Genomic DNA, 24431 nt, shown 5'->3' with positions numbered 1-24431 from the left:
ATATCAGCGATAGTGAGAGTGATTTTCAATTAAGTGGTGAGGAAGATATTGCGGAACGAGATTGTGTTGGTGAGCTGAGTGATTAAGATCCCGATAATGAGAAAAGTATACTAAATGGCAGTGCTGGTACCTCTACTGATGTTTGGAGGAAATACCGTGACACTGACTTGGACTTCAAAGAACCCATTTACAGGTACGTCAGGTTATAAGCCATCGCAAGGGACTAAACTCAAGTGTGAACTTGACTTTTTCCAATTATTCACGACTGACGAGTTATTGTTGAAAGTTGTGCGCGAGACCATGCGGTACGCCAGTGTAAACATTCAAAAGGTTACGACCCTCAGATGTGAGTCTATTAGGAGGTCATGGATAGATATTACTCTTCCTGAATTCAAAGCATTTTTAGGCATAATCCCAAATATGGCAATGAACAGTAAGCCTGAATTACGACGTGAGACAGTGTTTTTCAGCAATACTTGTAGAGAAAAATCCTGGATTACATCCTGGCGAGTGCTTTGAAAAGTTCCAGACAATGCACTGTTACAGGTAAAAAGTGACTGTCTGAGATAATTTCAGGCTTGAAAATGTGAATATTGTATTGTACTTGTATTATATTTATTTTGTGTTGATATTTATAAATATGCTGCCAATATGTTTGTGCTGTCTCTTATCCCTCTGCAAGCAGGTTCATAAATGGAGCAGGAGAGGCAGGAATGTTCAGAATCAAAGAAGTGCTAAGGGTTAATGAGTCTAGGTTAGAGGTAGACTCCCTAAATCTAAAAATAATGTATTATATCAGTTTTCTCTTTGGGTTTACTCATGTGGGTGCTGTCCCCATCATATCATAGTGGATGTCCGAAGGAGGCTCTCAACATTCGAGCGCTGACTGACGACAATCCAAGTCTGAGAATGTTTCCACTTTCGGCAAGCTCCCTATTTTCATCCCCCCCCCCCCATTTTACTGCCCACACTCAATTCTTTTCTCTTCCGTCACCGACGTATTCGGTTTGTGAAGCATAGAAAGTGTTTCGTTTTCACGCCATTCATATTAATTCCCTTCTTTTGCTGATAATTTCATCATTCGAATAGTCGACCTCCCTTTTCTCTCTTCTGAGTTTTGTTATCCAGTTGTACTTCTCTTATAGCAATAATCGCCAGCATCACCACCATTTTCCGTGGGGGTGTGACAAAAATGTGGCAAGGAAAGCAAAGAGTGGACGTTGAAGGTCATCGAAGTCGTTCGATTTCCATGTTACAGTTTGATTTCTTACCTGAATGATTTAGTCAGTATACAGTTTTAGATAATTGCACAAAAAATAGTTTTATATAGTAAATGCATGACGAATAGAATAGCTAGTGTAAATCACTCACCGAGTCAAGCACGCTGCTCTCCAATTGTTTATATAAATGTGAATAATACTGTCAGAGATTTGTAAGTAATATTCTCAGTGCCCATGTAGAAATGCATTTTGACTTTAATAAGAGAAAATACGAGTAAAGAAAAGGTTTCAAATAATGCAATGTGTACTACAAGTACCATTATTCCATAATTCATGAAGTTGCTTAAGTCTTTCAATTCGGTATAAACAGGGAAACTCCTTAATAGTATTAATTAACGTGGCTGCGATCAGACACAAGCAATATGCTAATAATACACATACTGGGTACATGTAACGTATATCCGTACGATCAATAGAGTGCCATCTGCTCCTGAATTATCAGTGTTCATGCTTTTAACTTTCATTGTGAGCTATCAAAGACAAACGTGTTTACAATATTAATAATACTATACGCATGACTTTAATTTCATGATATAAATATGTTATCACAATAATCCTATGTCCGCCTCCGTAGCGTAACGGTTAGTGTTATTAGCTGCCGTCCTCGGGGGCCCGGGTTCGATTCCCGGTACTGCCAGGAATTTAAAACTGGCAGCAGGGCTGGTATATGGTTGTAATGGTACATGCAGCTCACCTCTAATGGGGGTTTGCCTAAAAAGAGCTGCACCACCTCAGGATGAGGACACGAGTTTACTTTACTTTTACAATAATCCTATGAAAGTTGAACAGTACTCTGACCATCACCACTGTAAAAAAAAAAAAAAAAAAGAATGCATTTAGTCCGCCTCTGTGGTGTAGTGTTGAGCGTGATTAGCTACCACGACCGGAGGTCCGGGTTTGATTCACGGCTCTGCCACGAAATTTGAAAAGTGGTACGAGGGCTGGAACTGGATCCACTCAGCCTCGGGAGGTCAACTGAGTAGAGGTGGGTTCGATTCTCACCTCAGCCATCCTGGAAGTGGATTTCCGTGGTTTCCCACTTCTCCTCCAGCCAAATGCCGGGATGGTACCTAACTTAAGGTCACGGCCACTTCCTTCTGTCTTCCTTGCTTGTTCTATCCAATCTTTCCACCCCTCCACAAGGCCTCCGTTCATCATAGCAGGTGAGGCCAGCTGGTCAAAGTACTGGTCATTCTCCCCAGTTGTATCCCCCGACCCGAACTCTGAAGCTCCAGGACACTGCCCTCGAGGCTGTAGAGTTGGGATCTCTCACTGAGTTCGAGGGAAAAACCGACCCTGGAGGGTAAACAGATTAAGAAGGAGAGGAAGAAGAAGAATACATTTAGTTGTAATCAGAGATTAATTCTGTTAATGATTAATTTCCGTTTGGTCGCATAGGCTATATTATCCAATTATTATTCTTTCGTTTGTAATCTATGAATGATTTTCTCGTGTTTCAATTTTAGGCCACATTTCGTAAACAAATGTCGAATATACGTTAAGCTATATGTAATTCCGTTGCAAGTCTGCTGCGTCTTCACATGAAGATTATTCAATGTAATTTTACGACACTCGCTATGTAAGTTGAGAGAAACTGAAATTGGAACTTCGTTTATAATAATTCACTTCAGCTTAATTTACAGCAAGGTCTACAGTAAAAGGAATTTTTTTCAAACATCTCCGACAATCCTAATGTTATCAACACGATAATTAATCGAGTACAAGATCGAAGTAACGAGCATATTATCATAAAGTACCCAAATTTCTCTACACTTTTCCTAAAAGAGCATTCTCTTCCCTGTCTTTATAATGAGTTTAATGATAATATTCAATTCGAAATGCCTTAACACTGCTTTTACTTTCCCAGCATAGTAGAACTATGTACAGCTGGCCTCGCGGTGTACGGGTAGCGTGCTTGCTACTTACCCGGAGGCCCCGAGTTCAGTTCCCGGCCAGGGCATATTTTCTTACCTGTGTCTGAAGGCTGATTTTTTTTTTATTGCTGGTTGCTTTACGTCGCACCGACACAGATAGGTCTTATGGCGACGAAAGGCTGGTTCTAGGTCCACTCAGTCAACGTCTTTACAATTAGGGGGGACCCAGCTTAACAAAGGAAAAGAAAAGTTTAATATTCATTCGACTGTTAAATATGCTACAATTGTTGTTGACAACTGCTGCATATATCTTAGTATTGGCATGCTTCCTGGCAACCTGAAGCAACTTCAATAATTACAAAATTCTAATAATAATATTTCAAAATAAAATATTCAAAATGTCACGCCACTTTAACAACATGTCACTGTTTCCCTTATAAATTCAAAGATTATAAGGATTTTCGTACTTTTTATTTTTAAAGTGTGTATAAAACCTCCACCTACAAAATGAACCTCAATCACTAACAAGCTGTGATTTAGATATTTTTTTTGAGTTTTTATTCCGAGCACCTGAAAATATTAATATTTTTGTAAATAAATATGTTATATAAAATCTAATATAACTCCTATTGATCTGAATGAGGTACATATTATAGTACAACACTATGGGAGGAAACCCTGAAAAATTCATAATTATCCGTGAAACAGAAAGATAGTTATGAAGGAAACCATGATATCTATATATATATAAAGTAGCTTGTCCTGACTGACTGACTGATTCATCATCGCCGAGCCAAAACTACTGGACATAAAGAAATGAAATTTTGGGGATATATTCATATTAAGATGTAGGTGCTCGCTAAGAGAGGATTTTTTGATATTCCGTCGCTAAGGGGGTGAAAAGGGGGGTGAAATTTTAAAAAGAGTGTATCTATATCTCAAAACTTTAAAAGTTTACAGATGTAAAAGTTGGTATTTGGAATCTTCTTTTAAAATAAGGATACACGTATTTTTTTGTTTTCTGAAAACCCCAATAGGAGGGGTGAAAAGGGTGAAAATGGGGAAAAATGGGTTGAATGCCTTCAATCAGGATACCGGTACTTATATCTCAGAAACTGAAGATATTACAGACCTGAAAATTGGTACTTTTGATCTCTTTTAAAAATAAAGAAACACGTATTTTTTTGTTTTTGTAAAATCCAATTAATGGGAGGGTGAAAAGGGGGTGAATTTTTAAAATGAGTGAATCTATATCTCCAAACTTTTAAAGTTTGCAGATGTAAAAATTGGTATTTAGAATCTTCATTAAAAATAAAGAAACACGTATTTTTTTGTTTTCGGAAAATCGCAATAGGAGGAGTGAAAAGGGGTGGAAAAAGGGTTGAATGCCTTTAATGAGGCTACTTATATCTCAGAAACTGAAGATATTACAGACCTGAAAATCGGTGTTTGGGATCTCCTTTAAAAATAAAGAAACACGTATTTTTTGTTTCTGGAAAATCCAATTAAGGGAGGGGGTGAAAAGGGGGTAATATTTTAAAATGAGTGTATCTATATCTCAAAACTTTTAAAGGTTATAGATGTGAAAATTGGTATTTAGAATCTCCTTTAAAAATAAAGAAACACGTATATTTTGTTTTCGGAAAATCCTAATAAGAAGGGAAGAAAAGGTTGAAGAAGGGGTCGAATGCTTTTCATGAGTCTACTTATATTTCAGAACCTGAAGATATTACAGACTTGAAAATTGGTATTTGGGATCTACTTTAAAAGTAAGGAAACACGTATTTTTTCGTTTTTGTAAAATCCAGATATTGGGGGTGAAAAGCGGGGGGGGGGGGAATTTTTTAAAATGAGTGTGTCTACATCTTAAAACTTTAAAATGTACAGATGTAAAAATTGGTAGTTAGAATCTCCTCTAAAAATAAAGGAACACATATTTTTTTGTTTCCTGTAAATCCCAATAGGAGGGGTGTAAAAGGGGGAAAAATGGGTTGAATGCCTTTAATGAGGATACATATATCTCAGAAACGAAAGATATTACAGAACTGAAAATTTGTATATGGTATCTCCTTTAAAAATAAAGAAACACGTATTTTTTAGTTTTTGGAAAATCCAATTAATGGCGGTTAAACAGGAGTGACAAATTGGGGTGAATTTTTTGAAAGACTATATCTACAGAATATCTTGGAATCGTAAAATGTTACAGACGTAAAAAGTGGGTGTTTGGAATCTCCTGTAAATGTAAAGAAACATAGGTGATTTGTTTTTGGAAACTCCACTTAAGGGGAACTCAAAAGGGGTGAAATTTTGAAATGAGAATTTTTACAGTATATCTAAAAAACTTTACATGTTACAGAAGTGAAAAATGGTATTTTTTTATCTCTATTAAACATAAAGAAACGTGTATTTTTAGTTTTCGGAAATATCACTTGGCTGGAGGGGGGGGGGGTAAAAGTGACTGAAAATGGAGCTGAATTCTTTTAATTAGGCTACTGATATATCAAAAAAGAAGATGTTACAGACGTGAAATTTGATATTTTCAATCTGCTTTAAAAGTAAAATAACATGTATTCTCTTAAAATCCAATGAAGCGGGGGGGGGGTGAAAGAATTGATAAATTAATTGGCTTAATTGTATGAGAATACATACATCTAATAAAAACTAAAGTTGTTACAGACGTGAAAATTCGTATTTTGATCTCCTTTAAAAGCAAGGAAAAACGCGTTTTGGGCGGGAAACCATCTTGGAGGGCGGGAGTGTAAAGGAGTTGAATTCCTTTCATGAGGACACATAAATCAAAAACTGAAGAAGTTAGAGTCGTGATAATTGGTATTTAGAAGATCCTTCACTATTAAAGAAACAAGTATTTTTTGCGGGAAAGTTCACTTAGGGAAAAGGGGGGGGGGGGGGAGTAGTTTGAAATGAAGTGAAAAAAGTAAATTACTTTTATGGGGATACTTACATCTCAAAACTGAAGGTAATAGACGTGAACATTGGTGTTTGGAATCTCCCTTAAACATAAAGAAACAAGCCTTCTTTTAATTTTGGGGGGCGGTAAATAAACTTAACGGCGGTGGGGTGTAGAAGGAGGTGAGACCAATTGATTTTACTGTTATTAATGTACTTATAAGGATCCTCCGTTGCTCAGGCGGCACCGCTCCGGCCTCTCAAAGCTGGGTTCCGTGGTTCAAATCCCGGTCACTCCATGTGACATTCGTGCTGGACAAAACGGAGGCGGGATAGGTTTTTCTCCGGATACTCCGGTTTTCCCTGTCATCAGCCATTCCAGCAACACATAATAATAATAATAATAATAATAATAATAATAATAATAATAATAATGTTCCGGACCGTCGTCAAATGTGCGGACCGCGCTGGCAACGGCTCCTGGACGGGTAATGACTAAGAATGCAGTCCGGCCGCGGGTTCAGTGCCGCCAAATCACCCAATATGACACCACGCCGGATCTCCTGAAGGATTTTATCCATATTAAAAATGATTAACGGAAAATATGGCAAAGATTTACGGACCCAACTGACCAAGAGGAATACCTGAGCCTAGCCCGGGAAGTACGAAATCGATTGTTGGAAAGGAATATTGAAAAAATGGGAGGAAACGTGCTGTAAAATAATAGAAAACGAGTCAGATCGGGAATTTTGGAGGATTCTCGCAGAAAACGAGTCAGATCGCGAATTTCGGCGGATTATATATCTAAAACAATAAGCATTCAATTATAAATTTCAGTATAATACCGTAGCGAAGCACGGGTATCTTGCTAGTATTGTTATAAAGGCGGGAAACTTTGTACATTTCATTTAAAATTGTTATAATTAGAATTTTGACATTATTGAAGTTGCTTCTGATGGCTAGGAAGCATGCCAATACTGAGATAAGTGCAGCATTTGTCAACAACGTTTGTAGCATATATAAAAATCGAATAAATATTGGCCTATTTTCCCCGTGTTAAGCTGGGTCTCCCCCCCCCCCCCCTTTAGGAGCTATCTGCCAGTGAGATTGCGACCCCGGTGTACAAAGCCGAGAATAACGATCTAGAGGATTCGTCGTTCCGAGCACACGTCATCTCGTAATCTGCAGGCCTTTGCGCTGAGCAGCGCTCGCATGGTAAGCCATGGGCCTTTGGAGCTGTTGTGCCATGGGGTTTAATTCTTTTAATGTATTGTGCAAATGTTAATTAAATAGTAGGTCCAACACATCTTGTTAAGAAAAATCATAGCATGGGAAAAAGTATAATACGATTCACACTAATTATTCCACACTAGAGTTCTCTCAGTTCTTATTTCTGTGGTAGAAACTGAAATAGTCGTTTACGACTCTTTATATTTCACATTTTCAATTCTATAGGATATAAACAGATTTTTAACAGATAATATTTGTAATGTATTGACATGGAATGTTCGCGAAGTGCCTGCCAGGCGCATATGTATTTATTTACTTACTTATGTATCTATTTATTTGTGTAGTGAAGTGGCCACTCGTGTTAACACGCGAGGGCTATGATGCCAAGCTCGGCATGCGGGAGAGGAGACGCGTGGGTTCAAATCCTGCCGTCGTCTGTCCTGAAAATAGTTTTATACGGTTTCTGATTTTCACTTCCAGGAAAATGCCGGGATGAATCCTATTAACAGGCCACATGCGATTTCTTCCACTTCCTTACCCAATTTCATTCACCATAATGCATTTAAACTTTAGTGGCTCCTCTACTGAGGTTGGTGTCAGGAAGGCCATCCGGCCTTTAAATCATGACATATAAATTCATCTCACTTCGTTCTCGACTCCGTATCAAGAAATGGGACTAAGAATACACATTTATTTATTTATTTATTTATTTATTTATTTATTTATTTATCTCTTGTTCTGCTTAGCGTGGTTAATGCTATTAAACTTCTTTCACACTAAATATCAACTATATTGGACTTTCGCTAATAATAATAATAATAATAATAATAATAATAAATCCCGTGGTTTCCCATTTTCACACCAGGCAAATGCTGGGGCTGTACCTTAATTAAGGCCACGGCCGTTTCCTTGCCACTTCTAGCCCTTCCCTGTCCCATCGTCGCAATAAGACCAATCTGTGTCGGTGCGACGTAAAGCAACTAGCAATAATAATAATAATAATAATAATAATAATAATAATAATAATAATAATAATAAAGAAGGATACATTTTTACGGTCATCTTCTCAGAATGAACTCTAATAGATTAACCAAACAAATTTTTGAATTCTTCCGTAACCGCAAAAACCAAAAAAAAAACTGGTTTAAAGCAACTGAAAAAGACCTAGTAGAATTACAGAAAATTACAGAAAATTTACTATTCGATCGGAAGCTAAATTAATAACTGAAGACAAATATATAAGGTTCCAAGGCAAATATACATTTAAAGCCAAAACTATTATCTAGGATGTTGAGAGGAAGCGAAGATCAGAAGGAATGAAGAAATACTGGGCACTAAGGAAAGAACAACACACAGAGAAATGATTTGATTCAACGTACCAAAAAGACCATGAAACAATGCTTACTTGATGATGATGCTTGTTGTTTAGAGGGGCCTAACATCTAGGTCTTCAGCCCACCATGAAACGAAAAAGGAAGAGGAAGTCATAACTGTGCTGTTAGTTCTGTAATTCTGCCTGTAAATTCTTTAGCGCAGAGACTGATTGGATCCTCAAATAGTACCATCAAAGTTTGCGCGATTATAGGGAACTCACAAAGTCAATATCGGCACCATCATAAAGCATGCAAGGCATGTTGAGGAGTGAGGAAGTTTGCCATTACTTTCCTTCTAGAATCAAAAGTAGTTATTCCAGCACGGCCGGCCCTATGAGTAGTACCAACCGTCCCGCTTTTACTTCTACTACTACTACTACTACTACTACAAAAAATCATTCCTGCCCTGAAGGGCGAGGCGGGCCTCTTAGACGATGACGCTGTCCCTCAGGCCGGGAGATTTGTTACGGTGAAGGAGATGCTCGGAGATGGTGAGGGGGTTGGTGGCCGTGACCTGTACTAGGAACTGTCCCGGGATTCGCATTAGTGCAGGAGAATGGAAAACCATCCCGCATTTTAACGTTCTTTGTAAATGTCCCGCTCGGGACATCATTTGTCCCACAGTTGTTTTGTTTTCTGTCTGAACGAATTTTCGTGTTATTGTCATCGGTACAAATTTCCACAATACGTGACTGTCCTGCCATCTAGCTTCAGCTAAACATAGCGTAGCAGTTTGAATGTGCAAAGAAGCAGGTTATATAATCTTAGGAGAAGCGCTTCTGGTGTACCTTCCGACTTCCGAGTTACCGTTAGTCCGTAGCGTGGCGTGGCGTGTGTACCCATTCTGTAGCACGAAGCACATCAACATAGACGTGTTTTATTAACTGGTGTTTCTTCTTAATTTTTTGTGATTTTTGAAATGGATTTGGCGTCGGACAGTGATGACTGTACTTGTACCTCGTCACAAAAATGAAAGCCATCATTTAAACCCGAGAAAGCAAAAGTGTATGTGCATATAGCGCACATAATGCAAAGTGGGAAACCAACACGCCATACTTATCTCCTGATCGAGTACCGCAAAATACTTTGTAAACTTTGCAAGAAGACGTTCAGTATATCTCATGGTCTTCAACACCCAGACTGGAGAAAAACATTGCATAATAAATATTAATGAAGTATATCCACGTCTCATATGTTATTACTTCATTAAGAGTACTCTTGATCAAAAAGGGGGAATGTGGCAACACAATACTTCACAATACTTTTGAAAACCTTAATTTTGTTTCGTTTTAAAATTACTGCTAAAAATGTAGCTGCCCCACCAAATTTCGGAATGTACCCCTTTTTTGACTGTCTTGTCCCTCATTCCTTCCTTTGAAAGTTGGTCACCCCAACCGGGGGGGGGGGGCACTAGTTTTGCTCCGAATGTCACAACTCAGAACCACCCATACCTCTTCAGCTTACATATAGTGCAGTAAAAATAAGTCAAAAAATATCTTGAGGCGGAACTAATTGCAACAAAAATGATTTTGGTTGTAAATGGTAGGTAAAACGCTCGTAATGAACATACTAAAAATATACATACGTACTGTCGCACAAAATGCATTGAGAAACATCAAAAATAAAAGAAAATCGTATGTGGTATCAAATTACAAGTTATTTCGTACCGAAGAAGAATGATATTACTTTTTAAAAGTAAAATGTTTACGAAGATGAAGCAGGAGGAAAAGTATGAAAAAGTATACCTACATGACCCTGGGCGATAAGGAAAGTTTGAAATGCTCTTACAGGTGGTTGAGCATATGCTACCAGTTTTGCGAGTTCAGGTCATAGTAATTATGCTAAATGCGCAATAATATACCCTCAACAAATGTAGGAACTAAAAACAACGAATCCAGAACTCTAAAGAATGCTGAATGGAGCAATTTTACTGTACGAAGAAAGGACAGAAGTGCTCTGGTGTTAGGACCGATATGTGAATTGAGAAAGCGCTCATGAAATGCACTAAAATTCGTTCCGGTATAACTCTTCGAGGAAAAATGACTGAAAATCGATGTGTGTTGGATTTTGAGCCATTCTAAATGCAAAGAAGAAAAATTTGCAATTAGTTTTCTGACAAGTGTTTCACGTATTGGTAGTGAACAACATACTGATTTAACTGATGCAAGGTTGGCCAGAGATTTCGAAGATATTATAAAGATAATGCATATTTTTATAGATCACAATACATTTACTGCTTCTTCAAGTAATTTATGGAATATTTCTAACACCAGACTGGAAAGATTTATTCCAGCTGCATGTCAGTTTGCCCGTGTGGTTGGTTGTTTGTGATGAGGAAGACTAAATTTAGAGGAAATTGCCTCCGTTTAAGAACGAATGGTATGCCAGGGTTTCCAAATTTATTCTTGGAATAGAACACGTTCTTCCTAAAGTTCAGCCTTTCAGCACTTCTGCATGAACAGTATTTCTGTCTAGCTTGACCACAGTCAATCTTGTTCCATTGCACAAACCAGCATTGCAGTTTAGACTATGAAGAAGAATTACGACTCACCACTTTTATGTGAGATGGTATACCGGAAGGGTGAAACGTGTTAAGATGTTCATTAACATAACAGCATTCTAGAGAGTCAATTCTAATGTGCGTTATTTTGTCAAATTTGAAACATTTGATGATCATGTTCAGTCTCTGTGCTACTTTCACAAAACGAACAGAATTAATTCTCATTTATATGCGAGAAATACAAAAAACGAATCCTATAGACTTTTTTGAAATCTCGTTTTCCCAAATCTCAATTTCAATTTGACTGAATAGGGGTTGAGAACAATCTAGATATAAAATCCTTCTAGCACTACATTTGAAGTCGTCTGAAGTAATACAACATTCTCTAGCTAATTTGACTGTCATTTATATGCAGATTTTTACTTTCCTAAGTACATTTCTTTTTGTTACAACTACTTTCAAATTATAAAACGGAATTCATGTATTTACTTTAACTGGACTACGAGAACCAATGCTATCTAGAAATTTATTTTGATAAGCAACATGTAGTGAATTCAGATCATGAATTATGAACTGGAATGCTCCAAGAAATTAGTAAGACTGCATCTCAAATTAACAGTCCTCGGGAATATCTGAATGTAACACATATTTCAGGAAAGGTATTAAAACCTAAAACTCTCATTGAATTTTCTCATAACCATGGATCTGAAAATGACTCACTAAATTGTTATATATACTCCATCTGTTACACTTCAGATAATTTTTGTCTTCCAATAGTAAAGTCTTTTTGAAGTTCCCTGATGCCACATACAGTATATTTTTGTATAGAGCACATTAATTTTCAAATCGTTGGTCATTTTAATACTCTACTTTAACAATGAGCATTTATCTTCACTGACAAATAAAATAAATAGCTCTATTACTTTCTGTAACCTGATTTTTAAAGTCGCGAAAAGTAAATTTACTATTTTATTTACACCAAGTTAAAATTCCATCATTAATTTAAAAGCCAACCATATAAAGGGATTTATTCTACCTTGCGGAACTTTACAGTAGGTAAAATAGATAGTTGGAAAATGTACCAGGATAGGCACCATGTCAGAGTTTTGGATTCATCCGGTGAAAATAAGCTGCCAAATACACGGAGAACATCTTCTCTGATGACAAATTTATCCTCCAACGGTTTAATGAACCCTAATGATTTATTTGTAACTGCGAAATGAAATGTCGTATGGCTTTTAGTGCCGGGATATCCCAGGACGGGTCCGGCTCGCCAGTTGTAGGTCTTTCTATTTGACGCCAGTAGGCGACCTGCGCGTCGTGATCAGTATGAAATGATGATGAACACAACACATACACCCAGCCCCGTGCCGTAGGAATTAACCAATTACGGTTAAAATCCCCGTCCGGGCCGGGAATCGAACCCGGGACCCTCTGAACCGAAGGCCAGTACGCTGACCGTTCAGCCAACGAGTCGGACATCATCACGATGAATGCACATGATCGGAAAGTGCCTGCACCTGATTCAATATAACTTACAACAAGGCATACAACATCAATGATACGTTCTAATACAGTATAGAGCACATTGCACAACAGCCCCGAAGATCCACGAACTACCAAGTGACCGCTGCGCAGCCCGAAGGCCTGCAGATTATGAGGTGTCTTGTGGTCGGCACGACGAATCCTCTCGCAGTATATCATACCAGTTTTAAAATCCAATTCCAGAAATAACTAAACTGATGCTTCGCACATGCTCATGTATTCAATTGAATAAACCAAACGCGGTGCCATTTTATCAAATATCGTTAGCTGCATTAAAGCCTGATGAGGTTGAAGTCAGGAAGGACATCCGGTCCTAAAAAGCACTCTTCGAAGATTCATCTCATTTTATACCCGACCCCATACAGAAACGGGTTAAGGGTTGGACATGTTGCAGATTATCTTGTCTGATAACTTTGGAGACGGTCTTTCTTCAGTTATGGTAGCAAGTTGGTGATGCTTCTGTCGTATTCTGTGCTCCTTGGCTGGCATTGATGGTTATGGTAATATGGCAATGAGCACAAAACTGGGCTTCAGCGAGCGAATGCATTGAAGTTCATGTCGCCATCCGTGTGTTATTCAATGCTTTTTTTTGCTATTTGCTTTACGTCGCACCGACACAGATAGGTCTTATGGCGACGATGGAATAGGAAAGGCCTAGGAATGGGAAGGAATCGGCCGTGACCTTAATTAAGGTACCTGGTGTGAAAATTGGAAACCACGGAAAGCCATCTTCAGGGCTGCCGACAGTGGGGTTCGAACCCACTATCTCCCGATTACTGGGTACTGGCCGCACTTAAGCGACTGCAGCTATCGAGCTCGGTTATTCAGTGCTCGTTAGCAACCACCTACAACGGAGCACGGACAACTAGATCTAGTCTACGCTCTTTATACCTTTCTAGGCAATCGCTTGTGAATAAGCTAAACTGGAAAGTTTCTTTGTGTTACCGCTTGGGCGCTGGCCACCACAGATACACGAGCGATGTAAGGGCTCACCTCCCCGTGGTGTAGGGGGCAATGCGTGCGCCTGTCACCCGGCGGCCCCGGGAAGGATTCCCGGCCTAGTCAGGGGGTTTTTAATTGTAGATGATTAATATCTCTGGCCTGGGGACTGGGTGTTTGTGTCGTCCTTAACGTTCCTTTCCTCACATTCAACACTTTACACTTCTGCCATTTACAAAATACACGCAGGTTTCTCCCATATGGTGCAAGTAGGGGCAAAATATATTTCTAGGTCAACGCCCCGAACAAATAGCATTAAAGAAAGGGCTCATCTCTCAAAGCACAAAATGAAAAACTAAATTTCAATGACAACTGTCGCTGATATGCTAACAGTAACCGGTGGATGAAAATCCTGGTATATTACCAGAACTATACAACATTAAGTTAAAATTATTTCAATCACACTCTTTATATAAAAGTTTTGTATCATTTTCAGGATCGCCATTATCAACCATGAAGTCTGATGGTCTAGCTTATATTGGCGGCTACTGTGACCGTATAGTCACATGAATAATTATTTCGAATTATATATTTAAGAAATTAGTAGGCTTGTAGCTTCCTTTGTGTGGATGCTGGCAGTAGCGTCATATTGCATAACACTTCGCGACATAGGGGCGCCAAGAGCTCCCAGTGGGTGGCTCAGAAAAACTCCCAAACTGCGCGCGTATCATGGAAAAAAGGGGAAGAAGAATACAATTTTGCTGACTCCATCTTGAAAACAAACGCCAACGCACAGCGATGCCAAAGCGATGGGGCGATTTCAGGGGTATTTTCAGCTCAATAAAGGCTAAACTAACCAGAAAACATACGTCAGAGTAATAAGAGGAATATTGGATGAATGGCAAAATTGAAAATCAAGGTAGAATAATTTCACCTACGAAAATGCACCTCCCTAAGATTACGTAACCACCACGGCGTACCCATGCCTACAGTGTCGCCAAATATTATTAGCGAATACTACCCCCACCCCGATTGTATTGGAATTAATTACTACAAATCCACCGATCATCCTGAGTTCCGCATCACATCTGGTATTTCGGAGTAGTTGGCCACACAAGTTGCCGCATCGCTGGGATTCGTAAGCCTTGTGGATCTGGAAAACTGAAATGTGTAGGAGGGAGATGTCTCCCAAGCATTCCCCACCCTAGGGAGCCCTTATATTTGCCTGCACATATGAGGGTGGAGACCAGTCTTCGAGGAGTCTACGAGGTGACCACACGGCCGATTTTTGGTCTGATTTCCCTCTCTTTGTATGGTAAATTTTCAGTGAGCGGGAGTGTGAAAAGTCGGATTTCAGAGCGAATCTGCAGTAAAAATCTGAACTGTGTAAACATGATGTGCGCATCTATAATTTGATCACGGTACGACACGAAGGATCGTGAGTGACAAAAATTCGCACCGAGAACGGTGAAACAATGAATTGCCGTCTGTCGAACGTGGAACGTTATTTTTCAATCGGTACCCCGTAGTGGAGGCAGAGAGCTTCTTAATTATAATCTATGTTAGGAACTGTGTAAACGGCAGGCGAGTGAATAGTGATAGTACGAAGAATTAGTGGTTATCACATAAACAAAATTGTATCAACGTTTATCGTGCTGCAGAACAGCGTAATCTGAGGAGCGCGCTGAACAAGCATACAAGATAGGGTTGAGAATAAACATAAGTAGCCCACCTTGGGGTAATGCGGGAGGATAAACTGTTCCGGTAATGAAACTGTGAGCTCGGAATTGCATATGTCAGATTAGGATATACTAGCTGCGTCCTGTGCCAGGGTATCGTATACATTCATAACATTCATTCTGGTTAGAAGAAAGGAAAATTTGCCTGTAACGTGAGTGGAGGAAGTTTTGTGAAAAACAGTGTAAACAGTGTCATTTCAGTGTTCAAACCCCAACGCTATGGATTATTCCAGGAGCATCATGGAACGTCTTGAACCAGCGATTTCCCACTTCAGCAGGATGGGTTAAGACCTCCAAGGGAGCCCTCCCTCGGGGCTCGAACAGAGTACGATGGACAACGGACCAGCATTGTTGAGTACAAATTTATGATCTTATGATATCGATATTCCCTGTAGATAAAACATATCAGAATATAGGAATAGCATGGGATGATTTTATATTGAATAATTAAAGTAGTAAGATTAGAGTGGTCGGTATTTTTTTTTATCTTTTAAAGTTGTTTGGGAAGGAAACAGTTTAGGAATAGAGTATGAATTTCCCATCTAGTTATCTTTATTGCATGAGCATGGTTGTTTCCTTGTTTTATGAGTACTGTCAGAGGAGACGGGGGGGAAAGGCTAATTAATTTTGTTGAGGTAATAGAGGAGCCTTCGTTCTTGGAAAGATATATGAAAGAAGTCAGGTTAAGATGACGCAAGAATCTTTGCCATATATCCTGTGAACCAGATAAAGTTGGATAGATGAAGTACTCGATTTATTGTAAAGTAGTTGTATTTTATGCATGATAATTTAAGGCGTTGCTGCATAATATGTGTGTGAAGAGTCATGGCACCGAGGTACAAATGTCCACCCCCACCAACACTAGCTCGGGCCCCTGTTAAAGAAACTTTTTGTGTGATCGCTTAAGTACCTTTCGTTAGTTCATTTGATTTCATTTTAATTAATCAGTTTGGTCGGATAATTTTATGCTGATCTAATGAAGGTAATATAAATTCGTGTCAGGTACATAGTCCTTATTATTATTATTATTATTATTATTATTATTATTATTATTATTATTATTATTATTATTATTATTATTATTACTATTATTATCATTATTGTGATTGTTATGACTATTGTTATTAGTAAATTCTGTGAGATTATTAAACTCTAGTTTGATAGCCCGTGGATTGTGGTAGTTTTACTATGAGAGGCACGAGGATGGAACTCCGGACTCCTATGAGAGAGAGAGAGAGAGAGAGAGAGAGAGAGTAAAATAATGTAACGGCCCAAAAGTTGAGAGATTGGTCCGATGAAGAATACCTGAGCGGGTTAGAGCATAATTCTATGTACCTGTTTGTATTTGTGATTTTTGTTCGCGTGAATAAATTGGCCCACTGAATAGGCAATCGTAAACGCACTAATGTTGGGTTTAAATAAAAAAAAAGTATGTGGCCGGTGTGCCGGCGGTTGACAAGGGAATTTATGGCATCCCACCCCGGGAGGGTCGGAGCTCGCTTGTGTCAAACTAGGCCTGCTAAAAGGCAAATGTATGGCCGTCTTTCTCAAGGAAGTGTTTTTCCTCGAACCCTCTTGTGCTCTGCTAGTAAATGTTTTTTTTTGTTTATCGATTACCACATTCTAATCAGGCTAAGTTGGGTGAATTCAGTAACACTTCGTTCATACACATGTAAAAGCGATAGATAGGGTCTTGATTTTTCAGGTTCCCCGACTCCAGAGACCTGTTGGTCTCCCGTTCGTACCTCGGACATGACAAAAGGGAATCAGTCACACAAACGACGGCTAATGGTAAACCAGATGCAGTTACCATGTATGGGAAATGTTATAATATGTGTTTTCTCTTCCAGGTGTGATAATAGTGTAAATAGGATGTTGTTTTGATGCTAATTGATTTGTTTAATTGAGACTTCGTGAAAAATCCTTTGGTAGTTCGTTTGAGTGGAGGGTTCAGGCCCTATGATGTGTATAGTTAGTCCTCAAATGAGGTGATTAACAGTAACTAGAATTGTGTGCATTTCATGTTTTTTTGCGAGAGGTTGTAACGCCGTGAAGTTGTTTATCATTTTATGATTTTTTTTTAATTTCTTGAAATCTTATATTTCTCGTGTTCTGTTCGATGTAGATGGCCACTCTAATCTTAGGGTAAATTAGTGTAACTTGCTGTGTTTTAAATATGTAACTTGGGAATTAATCCCGGGAATATTTATATCCGTAAGGTCATAGTTTTCTTATAATTTTTTGTAAAAAGTTTGGTTCATTATAATAGTGTTTACCGTACTCAGCAGGTAAAATAATCGTGTCCGTAAATTCGAAACCAAGTTTATCAACCAAGTGTGTAGTAAACGCAACTCAAATTTCTCCGAGTTGTTTGAAGTTATATGTGAACACCCAGGTACTTAATCCGAATAGGTGATTGTTTTGTGTTATAATATTCAACAGCGTAATGTCAATAGACCACATAATTAATCTTATAATGATGTGGATCAAAATTTCACTTGGGTGATAGCCCGGACATGGTTGTCCGTTGCTGGTATTAACATTCAATGGATGTAAGTTAACTTTGATGTTCAAGGTTGTAGATTGTAAATATGTTCAACGGGAGTGAATTAAATATTCAGAAATTTTATTCGTGCCTAATTCTTGCCGATAATTATCATCCAGAACCTCTTCCGTTCATGTTATGCCTTTAAGTTAGTTGTAAGATATTTTATTTTTATCGCCGCGGACGGTCTGCGACTCTGAGTAGCCGGGGTTCAGATCTTAGGAACGGGAGAGTTAGCAGCGACCTTGCTGGGCCGCAGGGCGTTGACCTCTTATGTGAGTGGATTACTTATTCAATCCCAATGAGAGGGAATCGTCACAGGCCGAAAAGGTCCCTTGACCATCGCCTTCCGTGGAGCATGGTGCCATGTGTTCATGACCCGACAGGGTCACCTCGAGATGTTGGCACATGATACCATGGGCTATGGGGGATGGTGGGAAAGGTCCCATACGTACTGAGGACGATAGAAGGAGTTTATGTGTGGAATAACTGAATTGCATTTTTCAGTACTCAAACACTTCCCCTTTATTGAGTATTGTTTCAAATCAAGACTTACGGAGTCTCCATTATCCCAAACATATATTCGTTCTTGTCTTCTCTATTCTTAAACTGTTTATAGAAAAAGCAGTGCTGTATCTATGTTTCAAGCAAAAATGTGCTGGAAAAAACAAGTTCACATATTGTCCCTCTGTTTGTTAGATGCCCACTTCTACAGTGACAAATTCAGAGACAAAAACTTGCCAACATTATTGGTGGGAAATTTGTCACACATTTTTTAATTATATAGCAGAAACTGTTTGTTCTTGTTGGAAAGCCAACTGAGTTTGGTTGATTTTACAGAAGTACTAATATTTCATGCCCCTGTAACTCAGTGACTATGGCTGGTTTTGTAGAACATATAGTATTCACATCCTACTAATAATCTAAGTTTCTTTCTTGCTTTGTTTTTCAATTAAAATCCTTGGACTGGTCGGAAATGAAACCTGAAATCTCGGGTAAAATTCAAGTACGCTACCCGTGCACCACGGTCCTCAAAGAAGAGTATGGATGGATTGGTGGTCTCGAACTTTTAGCCAATGGAGTTCTGGGTGGGGTTCTTGGAAATGAACTAGACACAACATTATGAGAAGACTTACGTGCATTCTAGCCTGCTTCGTGCTTCATACCGACATTCCAATTGATGATTCATACATTGTATTCTTCAAATTCACAATGTGTCAGTAGCAGTCGTTTATAGTGACAATACACTATTCAATGTTACACGGCTTTCAAGAACACTTACCCGTATCTCGCGTCCAGTAGTTGATAGCTTTAGGTGAAGCTTCTACGTGGCATTGAAGGATGACATCAGTTCCAGTAGGCGCACCTACGAGTTGGTTTGGTACTTGAATCAGCGGATGAACTGAAAGGAAGAAACCGAGATTGCTATTAACAACACAGGTAAACTCTACTAAATACAGTGGGATTCAATTAGAATTAAGGTACAACAATTCTCAAAAATCCAACTTGAGTAACGATCTAAAATGAAACATCGAAATACTCTAAATGAGGTTTAGTCATCATAATAATAACATAAATGTTTTTGCTATTGCTTTAACTTTACACCAACTCAGAAAGTGCTTACACTGATGAAGGATAGGTCAAGTCTAGGACTTGGAAGGATGTTACTGTGACCTTAATTATGACAAAGCCCCGGTATTCATTTGGTGTGAAAAATGGGAAATATTGGAAAACAACGTTCAGGGCTGCCGAAGGTGGGGTTCGAACCCATCATCCCTCTAATGCAAGCTGTTTCACAGCTTAAAATGCGTATCTGGGTCACTCGGTAATATTTATTATTATTATCATTATTGTTATTATTATTATTATTATTATTATTATTATTATTATTAATATAATATAATATAAAATCTACTGTGAAAGACAAAATATTGCCCAATCGTAAAACTTAATAATGGTTGAAACGGCCACTGTATTTGATATGTTTTGGAAGGGTAAAAATCTTATCACTCCCTGATAAATACGTCTGATGACGCACTATGCGCCCAACCGACGAATCAACATTTCAATCTTAAAGTCCGTTAGGTAACGTCCAGTGATTTTCTGCTACCGTTCCTATATGACGGCACATTAGAATATACTAACTGATGCGCAGGTTACAAAATGGCCCTATTTCAAAAGTCCTGTAACCTGGTAGCTGCGACACTTCCATTCGCTGCTTCGCTCACGCGGACATAGCTTTTAATGTTACAAAATGATTTCAGTTATGAAAACTCATATAGGGGAATTGCATCTTCTTACATAAATATAAAATAAGAATTTTGTCTGTAAACTTCTCAGTATTTAAAAAGAATGGTGTTTCTGGATCGCCTGTGCCCACAGTAAAAAGGAAATGCAGGTTGGTTGGGGCGCTGGCCTTCTGAATTCAACTTGGCAGGTTCGAGTTGACTCAGTATGATGGTATTTGAAGGTGCTTAAGTACGTCAGCATTCGGTAGATTTACTGGCACGTAAAATAACTCCTGCGGGACAAACGTCCGGCCCCCAGGCGTCTCCGAAAACCGTAAAAGTAGTTAGTCGGTCGTAAAATAAATAGAATCATTATTAAAATGGAATATTTAATTTTTCCATCATGTCTGTCTGTCTGTCTGTCTGTCTGTCTGTCTGTCTGTCTGTCTGTCTGTCTGTCTGTCTGTCTGTCTGTCTGTCTGTCTGTACACACATCGCAAGGCAATGACTGAACAAAATTTAATGAAAATCGGTATGTAATGTCGGAGGAAAAGGCATTGTACTATAATTAATAAACAATTTTATTCACGCTGAGTAAAATCGTAGTTTATGGGAAGGCGTAACATTCGATTCTCAAATATATTATTAATGGTCCTATCGATAGATGCTACGTAACAAAAGTTATAGCGAATACAATTCCCCCATTATTTAACTTACATCTTATACAGTTTTAACGTATCAGATATGATAATAGAGATATTCATTAATTTATACTTTAATTTCTTAGTCCATATCAGCCCGAATATCCTTAGCATGTAAATATTGTTCCGTCGTGTTAACTGGTGACAGTGATACTTTTTGTCGTGATTGTCTTGAGGTGAAAAACTGCGTGGTCGTTATGTAATATCGACAAGGAAAATTGTGAAAATGACTATCAAAATTAGAAAAAAGTCGTCAGAGAACGATTGCTTGAGAAATAAGGCAACAGGGAGTCGTGAAAGGAGCCAGGAGAACCCACTTTATACTGGATTCCCTAATATCGCAGAGTCGGAAGGAAACTCAACATGAAGGTATCCAATATCAAAAGCCCATAAAATAGATCACAGAAACATTATATTGAACATAGTCAACAAAAACAACTTGTAAAATAACGTTAATAGATGATTCTTATAGCTTTGTTGTTACTGATTCCAGATCTGACCTCAATTCGTTTCTATCATCCTCAGTTTCGTCACAATGTGACTTCGTTACAAACCAGAAAATTAGCGGAACATACTACAGGAATGAAAACTGAATTAATGTCACAATATGTACAAAGTTTTATTTTAAATCTAAACATGAAAATATCTCTATCGACTTATGTGCCCATTTCCTTTTACTTCCTTTCCCTCTTCTCCTTAAAGCTTCTGGTATAGCTTCTTCTTCTTATATGAGTCGCTTGCTGAACTTCTCGGTGAAGTGATCAGCAGTAGTATCCCATCATACTGGTATTCCAGCGGACCTGATACCTTCTTTCCATCACTTCGATATCTTGATGGAAATGGTCACCTTGCTCCTCACTCGCAAATCCCTACATGTTAGGGAAAAATACCAGGTGAATCATCAGGCTAATCAAACAGCCAAACCTTTTGAACTTATCCAGCACGTTGGCTACAGTAGAAGTACCGTGCAATTCAGCCGCCGCATTCAATGTACAGTAGTTTCATGCAACCCAACTAACGTGCGCCACAGTTAAAAATGGCTAGTCTCCTGCAGGCGAATTGTATGATACTAATAAGCAGTGAGCACATTTTTCACACGATTCTGAACGCTACCAGCAGGTTATATCGTCCACTCGCAAAACATGACGCATTGAAATAATGTAGCGACGTACTTTGACCATGTTCCCAGCAGTGTAGTGTAGCAGTTATTGTTAGGCGTTAGGCTAGCAATCGATGCAATATGCCATCGGCGGATCGAACCATGCATTGTGAAAATATATTTGCATCGGTATGATGTTTGAATACGTAAACACAGGCCCATGTTTGCCACATTGAAACAGTAGAACGACGCTGTTATCCATCATCTGCCCTGCGCATACTCCGCTGGTTAGGGTCTGAATGTTATCTATGCTATCATTCGGCATGTTCTCCACAGAGAAATACGTTGATATAATCCTCATTTATGGGGAAGTGAGACAAAACGTGTGCGAGGCACTACATCTTTACCAGGAACGGTGGCCGAAAGGCGACACCCGGCTGCTGCGACGGCTGTTGAAAGACGCCTAAGGACAACAAGCATGATTTCCAACCAGCCAACAGTCCGCGATAGGCCCGTTACATCGGAAGAAACAGAAGAGGCCGTTCTGGAGTCAGCTTGTAATAATCCTCACACCAGTACAAGGGCGATTGCACGACAGGTGAACACCAGCCAGCCAGCCATCTGTCTGGCTAATACGGCATGAGCATAAATTTCACCCATACCATCTTGATCTACACCAATAGCTCCATGGGCGGGATTTCGAAGCTCGAATGGAGTACTATCGGTGGCTATTAGGCAGGCTAGACAATGATGCAGCATTCGTATCGCATATCTTTTTCTCGGACGAATCGCGCTTCCACAATAATGGGAACGTCAATCGCCACAACATGCACTGTTGGAGTCCGGACAAACCTCACTGGGTGCGACAGGCGGCCCATCCACCACGATGGGGAGGGAATGCTGGGTGTGGAATCTTGGGGGATCACCTGATTGGACCTTATTTCATATAGGGCCATTGGAAGGGGCCACGCTACCTGCACTTTCTGCATCAGGAACTCCCACTGCTGCTGGAGGATATGCCCTTGCACGATCGTTTGACGATGTGGTTGCAACAGGATGGAGCTCCACCACATTCAACTCTACCCGTTCGTAACCATCTGAACGAGGAACTGGCAGGGAAATGGACAGGACGAGGAGGCCCTGTTCCTTGGCCTGCCACATCACCGGATTTAACGCCGTTAAACGTCTTGTGGGGGCATTTGAAGAACGTCGTTTACACTCAGATGCCCGAAAACTCCAGCTAGCTCCGGCAGCTCATCATGGACGTCTGCCGAGCAATTACACCTGGAATGCATCAGCGCGCAAGACGATCGATTGGACACAGGGCCCGAATGTGTATAAACCAAAACGGTCATCACTTCGAGCATTGCTGCGATAAAACATTGGCAGGGCAGTTGTGTTCCTATTATTTCCGGTCTGTATGTGTCTGCTAACTAATCGGCCCTTCTTAGGTCCACAAACACATTCATTCACAGACAATTTGCATGAAAGCGGGTATTGAACTTAAAATTGTGTGCGATACGTATTAAACAAATATTAGAAATATGGAACCCTCGCTCCGGCTTCAAACCTCCCATGTCACACGTGAGCCGTCTCCACCGCACATTTACCTACTACGCTGCGGTTCCGTACGGCACGCTATGCAGCTTATAGCATGTATTAGGTTTACTGCGGTCACAATATAAATTTAGTGTTTCGCCGGCATGTCAGGTTCATATGATCTAGAAGGCACACACAGGTCTTCCAGTGTTTAATACGATTATGATATTACGGTATCCTATCATGGTGAGGCGGTAAATACCAAGATATCCGGTTGTGTTGTCTGAGAATACCGGCAGGCCAGATGTTTTCAGAACGGAATTAATATTGAAGGTTGCATAAAACTACATTGGAAGGGACGGCTGAATCACACGGAATAATGTGGGTTCTTTTTGTTGTCCATGAAGTTTGCGATAAGCTGCTTGAATGATACTCAAGCCCCACTCACACTGTCTTATTTTTCATTCAAAGTTGGAATGGAACATAATTTTTCGGATATCAGGTCCAACAAACACGCTTTCTTTCAATTTTGCTTCTGATAAAGGATGAAACTTCTCGTAGTGATACTGGAAACATAGCACATCTTTGGGTAAAAATTTCACAAACTGTTTCATTAGCCCTAGTTTGATATGTGAATGGTGGCAGCAGAATGTTTTTCGGATCGACGGGATTCTTACGCAAGAAGACGGAAAATAAGAATCGAAAGGGCCGTTATTAAACTCTCTATGTATACTACAGACAAGTGCAACCACTATCCTGTTAATTTATACCCATTTTACGTATATCATAGTGTATAAAATACCTTGAAATATGCTACAAATTTAATTTCCTTAAATATTTAATTTTGAAATGTAACAAAATAGTGGATGATACAGATTTTTGTATTGTCATGTACGGATTCATCACACTGAAATCCATATGAATATGCATAA

The 24431-nt window shown here is 39.2% G+C and overlaps 1 protein-coding gene across 1 annotated transcript in view; it reads right to left on the bottom strand.

Moving 5' to 3' along the window:
- Positions 1–24431, bottom strand: part of LOC136864344 (lachesin) — a 512637-nt gene that overhangs the window by 176074 nt on the left and 312132 nt on the right. The window contains exon 6 of the mRNA XM_068226175.1: positions 19215–19334. Coding sequence (XP_068082276.1) covers positions 19215–19334 — 120 coding nt within the window. The remainder of the gene's footprint in view (positions 1–19214; positions 19335–24431) is intronic.

This window comes from Anabrus simplex, chromosome 1, assembly GCF_040414725.1.
Source record: "Anabrus simplex isolate iqAnaSimp1 chromosome 1, ASM4041472v1, whole genome shotgun sequence".
Lineage (NCBI taxonomy): Eukaryota > Metazoa > Arthropoda > Insecta > Orthoptera > Tettigoniidae > Anabrus > Anabrus simplex.
The sequence above is the reverse complement of the archived record's forward strand: the minus strand, read 5'-3'. Positions and strand labels throughout refer to the sequence as shown.